Below are 15,534 nucleotides of genomic sequence, written 5' to 3' on the forward strand. Positions count from 1 at the left end.
GGGGGCAGGGTTGGAGGGAGCCCCAGGTGGCTATAATGAGGAGGGGGGGGGGGGTTGGACAGGTGAGCCCAGGTACAATCCTGCAACAGCAGCAGCAGGGGGCCCCATGCCAGCCACGCTCCGGCAGCAACCTCTGGCACCACCACCGCTCTGGATAGCGAGCGGCGCGTCGACTTCGCGTCACCCGAACACGCAACGAACGCCGACCGTCATCTAGACGAGAAATCGACGTCGTTGAATTCGAATCCGGATAAACACCGCTGCAGAGTGTGATGAATACAAGCTGGTAAATTGGTTTGCGAGAGGGGGGGGGTCTAAGCCCGTTACAAGCCCCGTGATAGCCTCCCACCCCACACGAAGCCTCACGGCGCCCGAAAGTCTCGGCGCTTCTCGCCTGTGGCAGGCAGCCAATGGGACGACGGTGATGCCGCTCCACAATTTCACAGCCTTGGGGGACCCCTCTGCCCCCCCTCTGCCCACCCCCCTGCCCTCCGGACATCGAACAACAGATGGGCGGTGAACTAATGCGCAGTGTAGCAAGCGGAAACAATCTCTCCCAAACACTTTTGCCGTTTGCGAAAATAAAAACAAAAAAAGTGCAGACGTTTAAACAATTCTTAATCGCCTAATTGTTTACGGAAGTTTCTTTTTTTTTCTGTATTATTATTCATGTCTATATTCTTTTTTTTATGCACTTTGGTGAAGATATTCTATTGGAAATAAATAAGCGTGGTATTAAGAAAAAAAAGGATCTATTTGTCGCAGCACGCGTACGCTGTGATACATAGGCACAGGATACAAATCGTACTTGCGTGCGCGCGCGTGCGTGTGTAGTAATACAAGCAGTTTTATATTTTTGTATTTTTTGTTTTTGTGCCACTACGACTACCGCTAAACGTTACACTGTTATCAGATTACGTTGCCGTATTGTTTCATTTTTTTCTCTCGCCATTAACATATGATGCGTGATACATGTGCCCCCTTTTAAAACAAACTAAGCGACGTACCTCCCTAGATAATGCAACTACAAGCGCCACCCTTCTCTCGGGCCAATCTCGACACTTTCTCTCTTTCCCCCACGCTCTCTCTTTCGTCTCTTCCTGCATGCGCCGAAAGAGGCCGGCTGCAACCCAGCGAGGCCACAACCAACAACGCCGTTGCAATTTGCCTGCTCTTACCAGGTAACCCACAGCTCACCTGTCCTCGTGTGCCAACGCCAGTGATGATCATCTGAACGAGTTCTGGGCCTCCCCTGGGTCGACTCGGTCTCAAATGAGTACGTGGTGGCGACGCGTATACATCGCCACCAGGGAGACAAAGGCGGCCAGACGTGGTGCTGGCCACCCAGCCCCTCGTATGCTGGGCGCTAACATTTTAAGAGTAAAGATTACTCGATTTAAAATGTGCCATGGGGCACGAATTTCATGGGTGGCACACGAATATGAGTCACGTATCAGATAACTTGTTATTTCAACAGGAACCAAATTGTTGGCTCCACCAAGCTGACTTCACACCAAGGACAAGTCTGGCCAGGTATACATATCCACGGGTTGAGAAGAAGCGTGAAGATTCACATTTGTCTGGTGGTGTTGCGGCATTCGCTCATGAAAAATAGCTTTATAGCTAATCGGATATCTCCAGGATAAATAAAGATTCTGGTCACGATTCCTTGTGCCACCTTGCTCTCTGCCACCTAAACGCCACCGTGACATCGGCTGGCACACGCTGGCAGCTCCAACCCATGACCAACTTGCAACTTTGCCCACCTCTTGGCTCTAACCCATCAGCGTCTGCGATTTCCCATCTCTCGTCAATCTCCTTTGAGGTTTTTGAGCCTCGCACGTCCTCTCTCGTCCTTGATAAATTTTCCGTACAGCGAGCACCTCTCTGCACGATCCCTAACCCTGTGTGTGCAAAGTAAGAAAACCCATCTCCTTTACATGACGTCTGCAACCCTCCGTTTGTATCCCCAATTCCATTTTAGGGAACTAGAAATTGTCCAATGGGAAGGGCCAGCAGAAACGCAGCCCCTCCCCCTTGTCCAGTGGGTGCTACTCGAGGTCTTTCAAAATTGCCCCGAGCGCGCGATCTAGCAAAAGCCCACAATGCACCATTGCACAACCGCTTCTAAAAAAATCACTTCCTTTGTTCGTCCCTCGTGCCCCGTTTCTGTTTCCTGTCGGGCGATGAGATATCAATAAAACCCAATATCGGTGGGAGGGGGGTGGGAGGGGGGCTGGGAGGCCCCTCTGCCCCCTCCCCCCCATCGTTTCTGTACGATCCTCGTGCAAACAAGCGAAGCCGGCTGCGACAAGATTCCACAAATCTGGCTGCCACCTGATGATGCCGGTTGTAATTACTGGCGAAGCGTCGTACTCCGATTGTAAATGTTGTGGATTTGCTCTCCAACACACAACCGGTGTGGCTGTACGAGTAACGAATTGGCACGTTCTGTTTCCGAGACAAACCTTACTAATTGGCTGTCGGGTGGTGGCGGGTTTAATGACACATTCATATTAACGCAATCTAACCCATAAAAACCCTCTTATGGATGATATTTGTCGCGAAAGCCTCCTCCTACGTGCTAAACTGACGAGTTTCTAATGGGCAATGCGCTGGCGGTGGGCGTAGATTGCTTTTTTTTTTGCAAAGTCTGATGATCGCTAAATATTGCGGGGCAGGACGAGGTGGCGGGAGGGGGGGGCTCTTTGGCAAATGACGTTTGTGCTCACGTGGAGTTTCCTATCGACCCCGTGGCACGCCGCGGCTCCGTCCGCGCGTGCCGAGTCTAAGCTCTCGCACCCCCCCCACCACCCTCGCGGGCGTTTCTGGGGGGGGCGGATGAGTTGTGCTGCGCGCCCCCATCCGGCGCGATGTCTCTCAACGTTTGTCCTCCACGTGCCGGGAATGAAAATCGACAGAGCTCGTGCCGCGCAAGCGCAGCGAAACGTCCGTCGTGCGAGAGCGACCGCAAAACAAACAAAAAAACTCACGCGGCCGTCGAGCGAGCGTCGCTTAAGAGTCGTCACCGCCGCCATCGTCAAATCCTTCCAGCGTCCGACAGAAGTCCTCTCGTTTATCAAGCACTCGTGCCGCCCCCCCCCCCCCCTCTCTCTCCTCTGCCTACGCCCTCCTATCCATCTCTCTCCTTTCTTCCTCTCCAATATCAACGATAAGCAAGTAAAAGCTCAGTAGGAATATGGATGAGCACTGGGAAATGTTCACCCGGGCTTTTGCCGCGAGTGCCCGTCGCGTTATTTATCGATAGCTGAAAAATATCATTTTACTTTGGACAAAACGTCGAGGAATTAACGCGTCGACTAATTGACAATCGTTTTTGGGCCGCAAAGTGTTAACAAGCTCGCACGTGATTCAGAAACGTGATTTTGTTTTTTTAGCACACGCGCACAAAAACAAAACCCGCTTGCCAAATGTGAGTCGACGAATAAAATGTGCGTGGCTTGCCGCCAGATCTGCTTCGCTTGAATGTGAAATCGCGCAAGTATGCGAACGTTTTGAGCGTTTGCCCCATTACGTTTGGGTTTTTGTTACTTTAAGAAACTCCTGCGAGGACACATCCAGAAGCCCTCGTTTTTACCAGTGCTCATCCTTTTGAGGAATAACGAAACGGAATATATAGCTATTAAATAAACTGCGGGTAACATACATTTCTGTTTAAAGCCATTATATAAATGATATTTTTTTTTGTTTTCCTTAAAAAAAAATTATAAATACAAAAATGAAATTGCTGGCGTGGGAGATGTTGCGCAGTTAGAAGATCTTTCAGACTTCATTCACGTATTGCTCCAAACCTGAAAAAAATGAACAAAGCAGAATATTTAGAGGATTTTCCACAAACAAGTCACATGTATATAACTTATCTTGTCAGTTAAATTTGTCGCTACGACGCCAGTGATTATTTTCTGTTGTGTATTACATCACTTGGCGTTGAACTAGGACCCATATGTTATAAGAGAAGGTCCTTGGCTATAGACATCTGGCAGTTCACCAGTATTGATTCAAGAAGGCCCGACTCTGCTGATGGGACACTGTATGTCGAAAGCGGTCCAGGATTTTGCTTTGCTGCTGAATGTATTCAATCCCAAAAGGCTATCGTGCGAATGGGTTGTAGGAGAAATACTTTTAGAGAGTTCTGGTTGCCAGGGTGCACGCATCGGGGATGAATATCGATGCCCAAAACCCCACAAAGACGTCCATCGAATCGCGCGTGAGAATCAATGATCTTCGCTTCGTACCTGTTGCACTCACACTAGAGGCAGCTAGAATATCAACCACGATACAATAATAACGGCTCGGCGAGTGATATTGCGACCTCCCCGAGGTGACTACTGTTCATCAGCGCGCCGGGTGGGAGGTTGAATCCGCGACAAGCCCAACAGCATCTATTGTCTCCGGAGAGAGCGGCGAACTTCCAAGCATTGCCTTGCGACATAGCGGACGTGTGTGGCCACAGACACCTGCGTTGCACCGTGTATATATTGTGAGAAGCAAATCCCAGTGGCTCGCCGCGGTTCACATTACTGGCGCACCGGATTGTGCCATACCGTCGCAAAAAATGGGGGGGGGGTAGGGGGAGGTGTTGGTTAGCTTGTACTTCTTGCGCTTCCCTAGCATGGCTTGTTCCATTTATTCATGGGGTGTGAGGGGAGGGGGGGAGATGAGGGTGAACTTGGTGGTGACCATGGGCAACTTGCGTTAGACGCAGCGAGTGCAGAATGCGAACGCTTTGAGATCGAATCGAGCGAGAGAGGCGGCTTGGGCCCAGCACCTGCCTGCCGGCACACTGGGCAAGGACCGAGTCGAGAAGGTGATGTCATTATTAGAAACGTCTATTTCGATAAACGCCCCACGCGAGTTTGGACATCGGACGCAAATGCCATGGTGGAGCTGAGAGTGTATGCCTTGGGTGCGTAGGTGAGCGTGTGGCGGTGGTGGTGGTGTGGTAATTCGGGTGATTTGAGGGGGGTGTGGGAGGGAGGGGGGTAGGAGAGGGGGGGGGGTGATGAGGGGTGAGGGGGCAGCCACTTGAGCGGCGTCCATAAGTGGCGTCGCGGTATCGGATACTGCAAGCTGTCCATTCCTGCCCTATTCTTGGCATGCTGGCACCTGAGGCTCGGTGGGCAGCTGTTGCCGGAGGCCACGAGGCCACTTGGAGCCCCGGGGGAGCGCAAGAAGCGAGACCGGCAGATGGGCAGAGAGCGAGCGAGCGTAGGCAGCAGTGGAGTATGCAGGCGGTGCAACTGCACAGGGCCCCGTGCACTCGGAGGCTATGGATAGGAGAACGTTTGATTCCTTGCACCAGGGCTCATGGCGACCGAGCTATGCCACACAGGAGAGCGGAATGAATAGACAGCAAAAATAAAGTGGAAAACAGAAATGGGCCAGATTTAAACTGGAGGATGTGTTTCTGGACATCAGTGAAAACAAGCTTCATAGCTCATCGGATTCCTCCAGGATGAATAAAAGGCTGACATTGAATATCATTGATATAAATTGTAAATAATCAATTCACATGCGCGGGGTTCAAGGTGTGCGTCATGACCAGCATTTGGAAATTGGCGGTGAGTTTGCTTGCTTAAAACAAAAATGCTGCGTGATCAAATTGGTCTGGAAAACCGATTGACTGATGGACTGAAAGATGTTTTATTTATACACGGAGACACGCAATGGATTTCTGCTTCATATAAGTTTTATCCAAGAATGGGAACGGAGAGAGTTTTCTGAGGCTAACGATACAAAACTGGATAAAAACAAATTCATCTCAATTAAAATGTTATCATGAAATTTAAACAAAAAGTCCTTTCTAATCGGAGGAGAAGAGCAAAGACTGCTGTGACTTTTTTTTCTCAAAATATTTTTCATTAACGAGACTTTCTTCCTGAGCTCTGCCTATCTATATATGTTAAAGGCTACGGATGTCTGCAATAGCTCAGTGTATGAAAACAACCCAGAAAGAACCCATACATTGACAATTGTGTTTTTAGAGAAATCTTTCATGAAAAAATAAGTAAAAATAATTAAACGCGTGAATGTTGAATCAAGATCTGCTAGATCGAGGTATGTTATGCTGGGTACCGCTAGTTTAATACATTTTCCTACAAGCCTGCCTAATGAACTTTGACCCCTTTGTCTATCATGTGACAGGTTGGCTACCATGATGGTTACCATGGCATCTGCATACCCGGCCTACCAGCAGGTCCATGCCAAGCCTCCGCCCCCTGTGCCACCCCCCAAGCCCAAGAAAAAGGTCAAGTTCCTCAACTCTGTCAACAAGGACAGCAAGAAGAGCGACAAGAACCATGAACACGGGGTCAATCATCACCAACATCATCATCAGCACAACCAGCACCACCCCCGCCATCGGCAGCACCAGCATCAGCAGCAGCTGCCAGATGACATCTTGGAGGTGGAGGAGCCGGAAGACGGCTCTGTAAAAAATAAACGGGAGGCCCCAGCTGTTGTCGCGGTCAACAGCGAGATCCGGCAAGGAGTCGGCGACAATTCAGCGCAGGTGCGGCTGAGTCCTGTTATTGAGACACAAGTGGCGGTGGACGCCGGGGAACCGGTGATTGCCAGGCCTCCTGTCCATGCCGTTCAGTCGACGCCGCCGCCACAGCCGCCATCAGCCGAACAATCAACTGTAGAGAATGCCGGCAAGACCCAGGAGAAGCAGAAGCCCAAGACTCTACCGAAACCGGCCAAGAAGGGACTCGGCTGGGCACGTGTGAGGAAGCACCTCATTGTGCAGGAGCCCGAGAATGCCGGCACCGGGGATGGCCAAGCTACGAGGGGCAATGAAAAGCCCGGCGAGGCCACCACCTCCGCTTCCCCATCCCAAACGGAGATGCAGCGGGCCATCGTGCCTCCGCTGGGCCGGGGGATGGGCAAGCGGTGGGACTCGGTGCTGTTTCAGCTGTTTGCGGCACGTGCCGAGCACCAGCGCCGCAAGGAGCAGCGGGAGAAGCGAGGAGGGGAGCACGAGGGCACCGGTCACCGGGCCTACAAAGGTCGCCTGCCGCTGCTGCTGTTCGGCCCGCGCTTCGACGCACGCAAGCTCCGTGAGGCAGCGTCGCGGCCCGCCAAGAAGCTTGCTACCTTCGTCTTCGACCTGGGCTTGGCGCGGAGGGCCGCGACGGCCGTCTGCGACGCCGATTCCGCCGCTACCGCCGCCGCCACCGCCGACGCGGCCGCCACCGACAAGACGTTCAACCGCTCGGCTCGTGGTTGGCAGACCGATGTGGCGGCGGCGGCGGCGTTGGTGCCAGCCGCCAGCGAGTGATGGAGACGACGGCGGATTCGGGGACGGTCCTCGGCAAAGCCCCGTCGGCGGCGGTGATCGATCACGCGGAACTCAGTCATGCCGAGTCTTCTGCGGTTTCGGCGATGTTGGGGCAAAGTGAGGTTTCTAGGCCTCGTGCAGCCGAGCTGACTCTACTAACCTTGGCTCAAACAAACGAGTTATCGTTCGGGGGCAACGCCACTGTTATTTCATTGTTGGGTCAGAATCATACGAAATTCAATTTAGCTTTGGGCTGTTTTATTTCTACATGCAGTGTGGTCGCTGCAAAAGCAAAAGGGTTGTTGTTGAGTTGGATTTGCAGTTCGTGAAGAAGCTAACGACTGAAATCATGAGGGACACAGAGGTGTATTAAAGCTATGGATAGGTGAAGTGTGTCAGTGATAAAAGGAAAACTGGCACCAAAAGGATGTTTGGTGGTAACGTATTCAGTTGATAAGCACTTCTCGGCCTAGTAAAGAAAACTGCGATTTTATTTATTTTCTTTTGTTCCCACACTTTTTTCGGAAACCACGATGAAAATCCATCGCGCGCTGTTGTAAGCCTTCTTCGAAATAAGAACAGCACGTTACGTCGTTAACGAGTGTCAATCAACAGTGATATCGGCCAAAGGCAGAGCCAACGTCCGACGTCCGTTCCACGCAACTTGTTGGGGTTCGCACCCAAGGACGGACGCTGCATAGTCGAGTCGTCAAAAGCCTCGCGTCCAACTCAAGGTGAACTTGCCAAGCGTGGCGGTGCTCCTTGCATGCCCAAGATGTGCAGCACGAGACGTCCCCACAGTCACCACACAATGGAGCCGGCGTCGCGTGGGAGAGGAGAGCTCGTCGCAGCCAGCCAATTACATTAATGCCGCCATGCCATCGCTTCCTTCCTTCTGTTAGGTCCTGCACAGCTTTTGCCTGACCTTGAAGGATCGCTCTTACAGCCTCTGCATTCGGTGACCTCTGGGCTGCCACTACACAGTGCCTGTCGGTCATGGTAGAGGGGGGGGTGGGTTGGTGCTTTGACCACTCGCCAGCGATGTTAGCAGTGGCCAGGAATCGACCTTGGGTCACCGGGCTCTAGAGCACTATGCACAACGTATGCTGATTTGGATATTATTTACTTGCATGAAAATATTGCTATGTGAAGAGAGAGACAACTTGAGTTAAACTTGGACTGTTGCTACGTATTTATTTTTGAAAGTGTATTGAATTTGATTTCCCGGCTATGTGCTGCGACACGTGACTTTAGAGGCTGGGAATTTGCTCGCACTTGGCTTTTCAGCCGCTTTGGAATCCTGGACCACACACCTTACACTTGGTGCTATGAATCCCCAACATATTTCGTCGGGCACAATTTCTTATTGCGATTTGCTTTTGCAAAAGTGCAATTGGATGCCGTAGAACATACGCAGAACAATACCATTTCATATGTTGCGTTATAAACCATTTGCTTTCTTCCCAGCAGTCCTTGCTCCTAACGGCCCTTGATGGGACCTGCGTCACTTCCTGTGCAACAGTCTCTCGGACCTCTGCTGACAAACTGTGGCACGTCGTGGTGGCGGTTCCCTCTGACAAGTTCCACTTCGCTTTGACGAGGCCTATGCAGCGTGTACAAACTGATTCATTGGCATTTGATCTCGATTGGGGCGCAACAGCCTGGCATCATCACCCCCTCCGATGTTTGTGAATGTGCGTTCATCAATGTTGCCAACTGAGAAAATTTGCATCTAGATTTAGTGACTTTGACAAATCGACAGAGTTTTAAAGGTTTACCTAGCAGCTGACTGTTGTTGGGGGAGTTGGCAAAACTGGCCTTCATCGGCTCACGATGAATTTCCAAATCGGTAGACATGGAAAAGGGAGACAAGCGTGTGGTGATTCACGAGGCCCGGAGTTAGAGCAACACGCTTCCCTAGATAATCTTAAAAGCCAGGACCTCGTTGATCCCAGTGGCCAATAAAAGGCACTTAGCTGGGTGCCATGCATGGCGGGGGTGGTCAGAAGTTCAATGTGGAAGAGTGCTTCAAATATCGCGTCAGCTTAAATCAAGGCCTGGATGTAATCGAGATCTGAATGTTAATCCAGGCATGTTGCCGTGTGAAGACAGGCCTGTGACCTACGCTCCGGTGTTAAAACACAGCCCTCGCTGACAACGGATAACTCTCATCGGTTGTCTGCAGATGTAAAAAAAATATTTTACAGTAGAAATGTATGTACAGTGCAATGTCACATCCGACTACCTGGGTAGTGATGTATAGGCAGATACGTGAAATGGTTGGATATGTGAATATCGACAGAAAATTGTGACCACCGTGCACAGTGTATAGGTGTTTTGCTTGGTGAGGGAAGATAGGTGACGGTCGGGTATGCGACGTACTGAACAGTATAGTCGAGGAGTTTGCAAAGAAGATGAAAACTGCAAAACTCCTGCGTGCATACCGAGCAGTGTCGTGATATGAATTGCTATTGAAACACTGAGGTTTTGCACATGTGTGTGATCTTAATACAATGTAGCTCTTTTATAATAATAATTTAATACTTAACCAAACTATTTATTTACCAGGTAAAGCCCACTGAGATTTTTCGCTGTTTTTCAGTGGTGACCTGGCCACACATGATATCTAATCGAAATTGCTTATATCATCACACGTGGGAATTTATAATTGCAGACAAATAACCTAACCACATGTTTATAAATGTGGAGGGGAAAACCAGAGGACCTGGACAAATATCCACATGACCACGGGTAGAGAGATCACGCCAACTCCAAATATATAGGCATTGTCAGGATCCAGGATCGAACATACAAGCTCCTGTTTTCCGGGAGAGTTGAATACAACATCTTGATACTTTAAAAAAATTTAAAACTAAAACCAACAATCACTGTCTTTGTTAAAATACGTGCTTGATTGCACATCATTGGTGAGAAAGTTTGAGAAGGGTTATTTATCAAGTTTAGGTAATTACTATAACTGTGCATAACTATATGACTATATACAAACTTGTACGTTTGATTGTAAATATGTTTAAAGCAAAATCTAATAAAAAAATTGAATGCTACGTTTTCTTGCATGATGATACTGTACATATACACTGCAGAAAAAAAACAATATGGCTGCTGAGCAGGCTGAAGCCTGCACTAGGCCTGAGATAAAATGCAAAGGGGTGTGTCTTTCAGAATATACGAGACAATACAATGTTGACTTAGGTAGAATGTATATGGGACCAAATCTTACTGTAAAAAAACCAACATGCATATTTATGTATAGAGAAAAATAGGCATAGCCTGGGCTTAAACGTGCAGGGAATTGACAGCACAGATTATTGGGAGAAGGGAGTTCCAGACCCAAGGTGCAGCAGAAGAGAATGAGTGACCCCCACTAAGTGAAGGTTGCCACGTGACTGACAGAAAGACTGGGTTGCTGGCACAGAGGGTGCGTGGGGGAACACAGTGTGATGAGAGGGGATAAGTAGGCGATTGAGGAATGTAGAGTGAGATAAGATGGAAGAAATATGCTGGGGAGTCCATGGAGGATCTTAAAGATGCAAAAATCAGTTGAAACGTCAATGTGGCTGCGGGGAGTTACAGGAACCAATCGCAAAAACACGTGAATTAAAAAAAGATTTTCACACTGCATGTATCGTGAGTGTATGAATTGATGTTTAATCAACAAAGCTGATGCACCTCCTCCTCAGCCACACTGAGCAGCTTCTCCTGAATGGGAGAAATGGGGGACACGAACTGAGGGGCACTGCTGTTTAGGTGACTTGCCCCCCCCACCACCCCGCCCCCCACCAATTCCACCGTGGAATAAGCCATGCCCACAAAGTTCCAATATCGGCTGGAGCAAGCAACCTTCAACCGTGCACACACGCAAGTTTCCTAGGAGAGGTTAGGCCATACTTCACCAAAAAAAACAGCTGCTGCTGCCATCCATCATCGCTGACTCCTCATAGACAAGAATAGGAAGGTCCTGGCAGACCCTGCGCTCTCTCTCTCGCGCACACACGCAATCGCTCTCCCGTGCTTACGCTCTTTCTCTCGCTCTCCTGCTTGCTCTCTCTCTATCTTACGAACCCTGTCTATCGCTCACAATCTCTGTCTCTTACCTTTATTTTGCCTCTGCTCTCAACAACCCTCGCTGCACCTGTCCTTCTCTTTTTCACTCTGATGTCTGCTCTCCCACCACAGTGGTGAGATGTTAACTATCTCGCCTGGTATGCGGGAGGTCGTGGGTTCGATCCCAACTCTGACGCCTGCTATATATTTGGAGTCTAACCGTGGTCGCATGGATTTTTCTCTGGGCCCTCTGCTTTTTCCTCCACATTTAGAGTATTCAGAGTATTTGGTTGCTATAAATTTGCACAGGATAAGCCACTTCGTTGAGCTATCCAGTCGCTTCTGAAAAGAGCTACATAGCTCAGTGGCCCTTACCTGGTAAACATTTTTCTTAATATATATAGTTTCTCACTCTTGCTGGCTTGCTCTCTCCTCTCCGTTGCACTCAATGCCGCTGCACGGGGTTGGGTCTTCGCTACGCCCACCTCGAGCATGGCACGCAGCCACCACCTCTTATTTACCATCAATCTCCATGGGGTTGCTCTGTTATTTCCAGAGTTAAAATAATCCCACGTTCGCCGGGCGACCCCAGTCTAACATGACCGTGCAATGGAATCGCGACCGGATGAGCCCGCGCGTATATGTTTGTCCGTACGTGTAAACATACACCGAAGACCAAGATCCCCTGTATATCCTTATTAGACCCTCGGGGCAGTACTGTTAGTGAGCACCTATTAAGGCCAGCTCGGCAGCGCGAGGAGAGAAAATGGTGTGGCCACAGCGGCCGTCCTCGTCTGCCCAGTGCTGATGTTTACATGCCGCTCTGGGGATGCGGGGGACGGGATACTCTTTTGGGATTGACATGGGGGGAAGAGGCCCATGACTGTTTCAGATATCACTTGCCACTTACGTTAGCTGTGGCTTTGGAATAGAATCCGGGCCTGCCGAACTTTTTGTTCAGCATGCAAACTGCTGCACCACTGCAGCATGACTGGCTCATGTGACGAGGCGTGTTGCAACCCCAGAGGACTAATGCGATTGCCACGTGCGGATGAGAGGCAACCAACTGAAGGGACCTCGGAGGTAGTTCTTTGATGTCACCTTCCAAACTCGGTTCTGAAATACGGCGCCGGTGATGTTACACTTACATTAATTGTCTATGGGCAGTGATAACACGACGCCGATCCACCTTGCCCCAGCCCACGTCAGAGACAACCTGCACCCATCTCCTAAGATCTGGGGATGCAGGTTCTCTCTGCATTTCCAGGTCTTCGGTCGATGGGTGACCGAGCTGTTTCCCGCATAGTCCCGGGACTCAACTCTATCCCACAAGATCTCAGAGTCGGGACATATTTGAAACACGTAGTTATTATTCAACTGTTAGTTACTTCAGAAAATGGCTTTTAGCATTTCTTTTGATCTTGTTTTGAGAGTAGTTTTTTTATGCTGAGCTTTTGCTGCCGTGCACAGACTTTGAAATACTGGCTGAAAGGCGATTTGTAAATGCAATTATTATAATTACCTTTCTACATAAACCGCAATTCGGAGGAAAATGGCAAAAACGAGAAGAGGAAATGTCAAAATGTTGGACCGTGCGGGTGAGCATTGGTGGGGGGTGGTGGAGGGGTGGGGGTGGTGGGGGGGGATGCTGGGGGGGGGGACGTGAGGGGTGGAGTTTGAGGAATCGCGCTCTAGAGGGCGCCGGTGGCCACACTTCGGCCAGAACAACATCCGAGCGTTGGTGCCGGAGTTCGTGTGCCATTCACTTGAGGGTGTGTTGTGTATGTACGTTTGTTGAACTTCTTTCGCACCATACGTAGCCAGCCGTGCTTGCTGTTTTTGCTGCCTTTGCCCAACGTTGAAAAATCGGACTTGTAAAAATATTATCAGATTTATTTATTAATTGTTACCTGCACACCATTTTGTCTATTTTGCACTCCTGTCGTTTTATTTTTTGCACCGTTTGCTGTTGGGACTTGCTGACCCAACCCATACTCAACATCTTTGAAAGGGAGCTTCATGGCTCATCCCATTCCTCCTCCAGTCTGTATCAAGATACCGATTCTGAGGCCGAGGGACGGTGGTGGGGGGGAGGTGTTGGTGCCGTACCGTTCTCGCAGTCCTCTCCCTCCTCGATGGGAACCTTCTCGTATTTGCCGTGCCCTGTGATGATGAACTTGTATCGCTTCCCGCTGGGCGTGGACTGCGGGCAGAGTGAGCGAGAGAGACAGACAGCGGCCAGGTTCAGTCTCTATCAAGTTCAGTGGTCTGATGTGTTATTCGATTCTATGACTCCCCAAGAGCTGTTATCTTTGATGGAGTTGTTATTCCAATTTGAAAGTGCGGGGGGTATTTGATTACTTCCAAGTCACACATGTGCGTGTCTGTGTGTGTGTGACTGTGCAAGTGTGCGGGTGCGTGTTCATAAGTTGGCAAAGTCAGGGGCACAGCTGGTGCATCTGCCAGTCATCTCAGTCAGTCAACCCATGGCACCTGGGTCTGTCCCCGTGACCTCCTGCCGGTGAGCCTTCGATACTTCACGTGGCCTCAAAGTGCACCTGGCCTGGCACAGGCGCCATGGTGATGTCACCGCCACTCAGTGGCGAATTGCGTTTGTTGTTGTATACGTACGATTGCACACGCTGAGCACACCCGAACACGCGCACATGTGTTTTGTGTGTGTGTTTTGTGCGTGTGTTTTGCGTGCGTGTGTTTTGTGTGTGTGTGTGTGTTTTGTGCGTGTGTTTTGCGTGTGTGTGTTTTGCGTGTGTGTTTTGTGTGTGTGTGTTTGTGTGTGTGTGTTTTGTGTGTGTGTGTTTTGCATGTGTGTGTTCTGTGCGTGTGTGTGTTTTGTGTGTGTGTTTTATGCGTGTGTTTGGTGCGTGTGTTTTGTGCGTGTGTGTGTGCCGTTGTGTCCCCCTGACCTTGTTGAGCGCAGACTTGTCACGCTCGGAGGCCGGAGCGTCCGACATGTGCTCCCACATGCTGCGCTTGCTCAGGATATCCACAGGGCGCAGATCCTGCGCAGCACACCGTCGGCACAACACAGGCAGCGCCTTCATCGCCTCTCCCGTTCCCCGCTGCAGCTCCCCCATCTCTACCGGATCATCGTCATCATTGATTGAAAGCTCATTTATTTAGGACTGCTTTTTGTGTTTAGTTTGCTGTCCTGCCCCTGCAACCTCCGATTAGCGCGGTTGGCCACACACGGTGTGAAAGAAGTTCAACGTACTTTGCTTAATAACCATTGCTACAGTCTACATTATAGACTGCCAGTACACTCACCAAACTTCATTACCAGGCTACAGTCTACATTATAGACTGCCAGTACACTCACTCAGATTAAGAACCAGGCTACAGTCTACACTAGTTTTTTTTGTTTTTTAGTATATATTTTTTTTATTCACTTTCATTTTATTATTATTTTTCTATCTACGTGACTTTACAGAAAGAACCAAAGAATATGAAGTTCCACATACACACGTACATCACCACCAACCACGACCAATCGATGTCAGGCAGAGTAACCGTCCATCTAGCAGCAGCACAGGAGACGATTTCGTCGCTCCGTCTACGCCGTGGACTCTCAGATGCGTGCCCCCTTTTGGCTGCGAATCCGTCATTCGTCTCGACCACTGGCAATCGTCCATTCTAGCAGCCGTGTCCTGCCCATGCCAGGGTTTCTCAAACGCCAACCCCGTGGGGCCCACCACTGCCCACGTTTCAACGTTCACCAATTTACCTCCGGTCAACAACTCAATTATGTCTTCGCACGCCGCACGCACACTTAGTCATCGCGAAACGGTAGCCTCACGCGACTTCTTTGTTTCGACGATCAACTTAGTCCACTTGCGCACGCTTCCGAGGATGGAAAACTCGAGGCGGCCTCTTGTCACACCTCGAGCTGTGGGCGTTAGGAGTTGCCCACTTATCCTAGTTTTCGCAGGATCCCTCCTCTTATCTAGGCTGGCGTGTTCTGGGAAACGTGCAAATGTTCCCAGAAAGCATTCAAAGTGGGCTTCTGCGGTCAGGTGAGTAACAATGACAAGATTAGTATTGACACACCACTCAAGTCCATGCATTGTGCCTGTAGTACTCCCATCTTCCTGGCAATCTAGATTGGAAACCCATTTCTTTAGAACTGCTTTTTTGTGTTTCGTTTGCTGTCC

At 49.9% G+C, this 15,534-nt stretch overlaps 1 protein-coding gene across 1 annotated transcript in view; it reads right to left on the reverse strand.

Moving 5' to 3' along the window:
• Positions 1 to 3,161: 3,161 nt before the first annotated feature.
• Positions 3,162 to 15,534, reverse strand: part of LOC144723053 (uncharacterized) — a 72,040-nt gene continuing 59,667 nt past the window's right edge. The window contains exons 12-14 of the mRNA XM_078601595.1: positions 14,290 to 14,385; positions 13,475 to 13,568; positions 3,162 to 3,812 (exon numbers count right to left, since the gene is read on the reverse strand). Coding sequence (XP_078457721.1) covers positions 3,784 to 3,812; positions 13,475 to 13,568; positions 14,290 to 14,385 — 219 coding nt within the window. The 3' untranslated portion in view covers positions 3,162 to 3,783. The remainder of the gene's footprint in view (positions 3,813 to 13,474; positions 13,569 to 14,289; positions 14,386 to 15,534) is intronic.

Source organism: Lampetra planeri, chromosome 16, assembly GCF_965212315.1.
Source record: "Lampetra planeri chromosome 16, kcLamPlan1.2.h2, whole genome shotgun sequence".
Taxonomy (NCBI): Eukaryota; Metazoa; Chordata; class Hyperoartia; order Petromyzontiformes; family Petromyzontidae; genus Lampetra; species Lampetra planeri.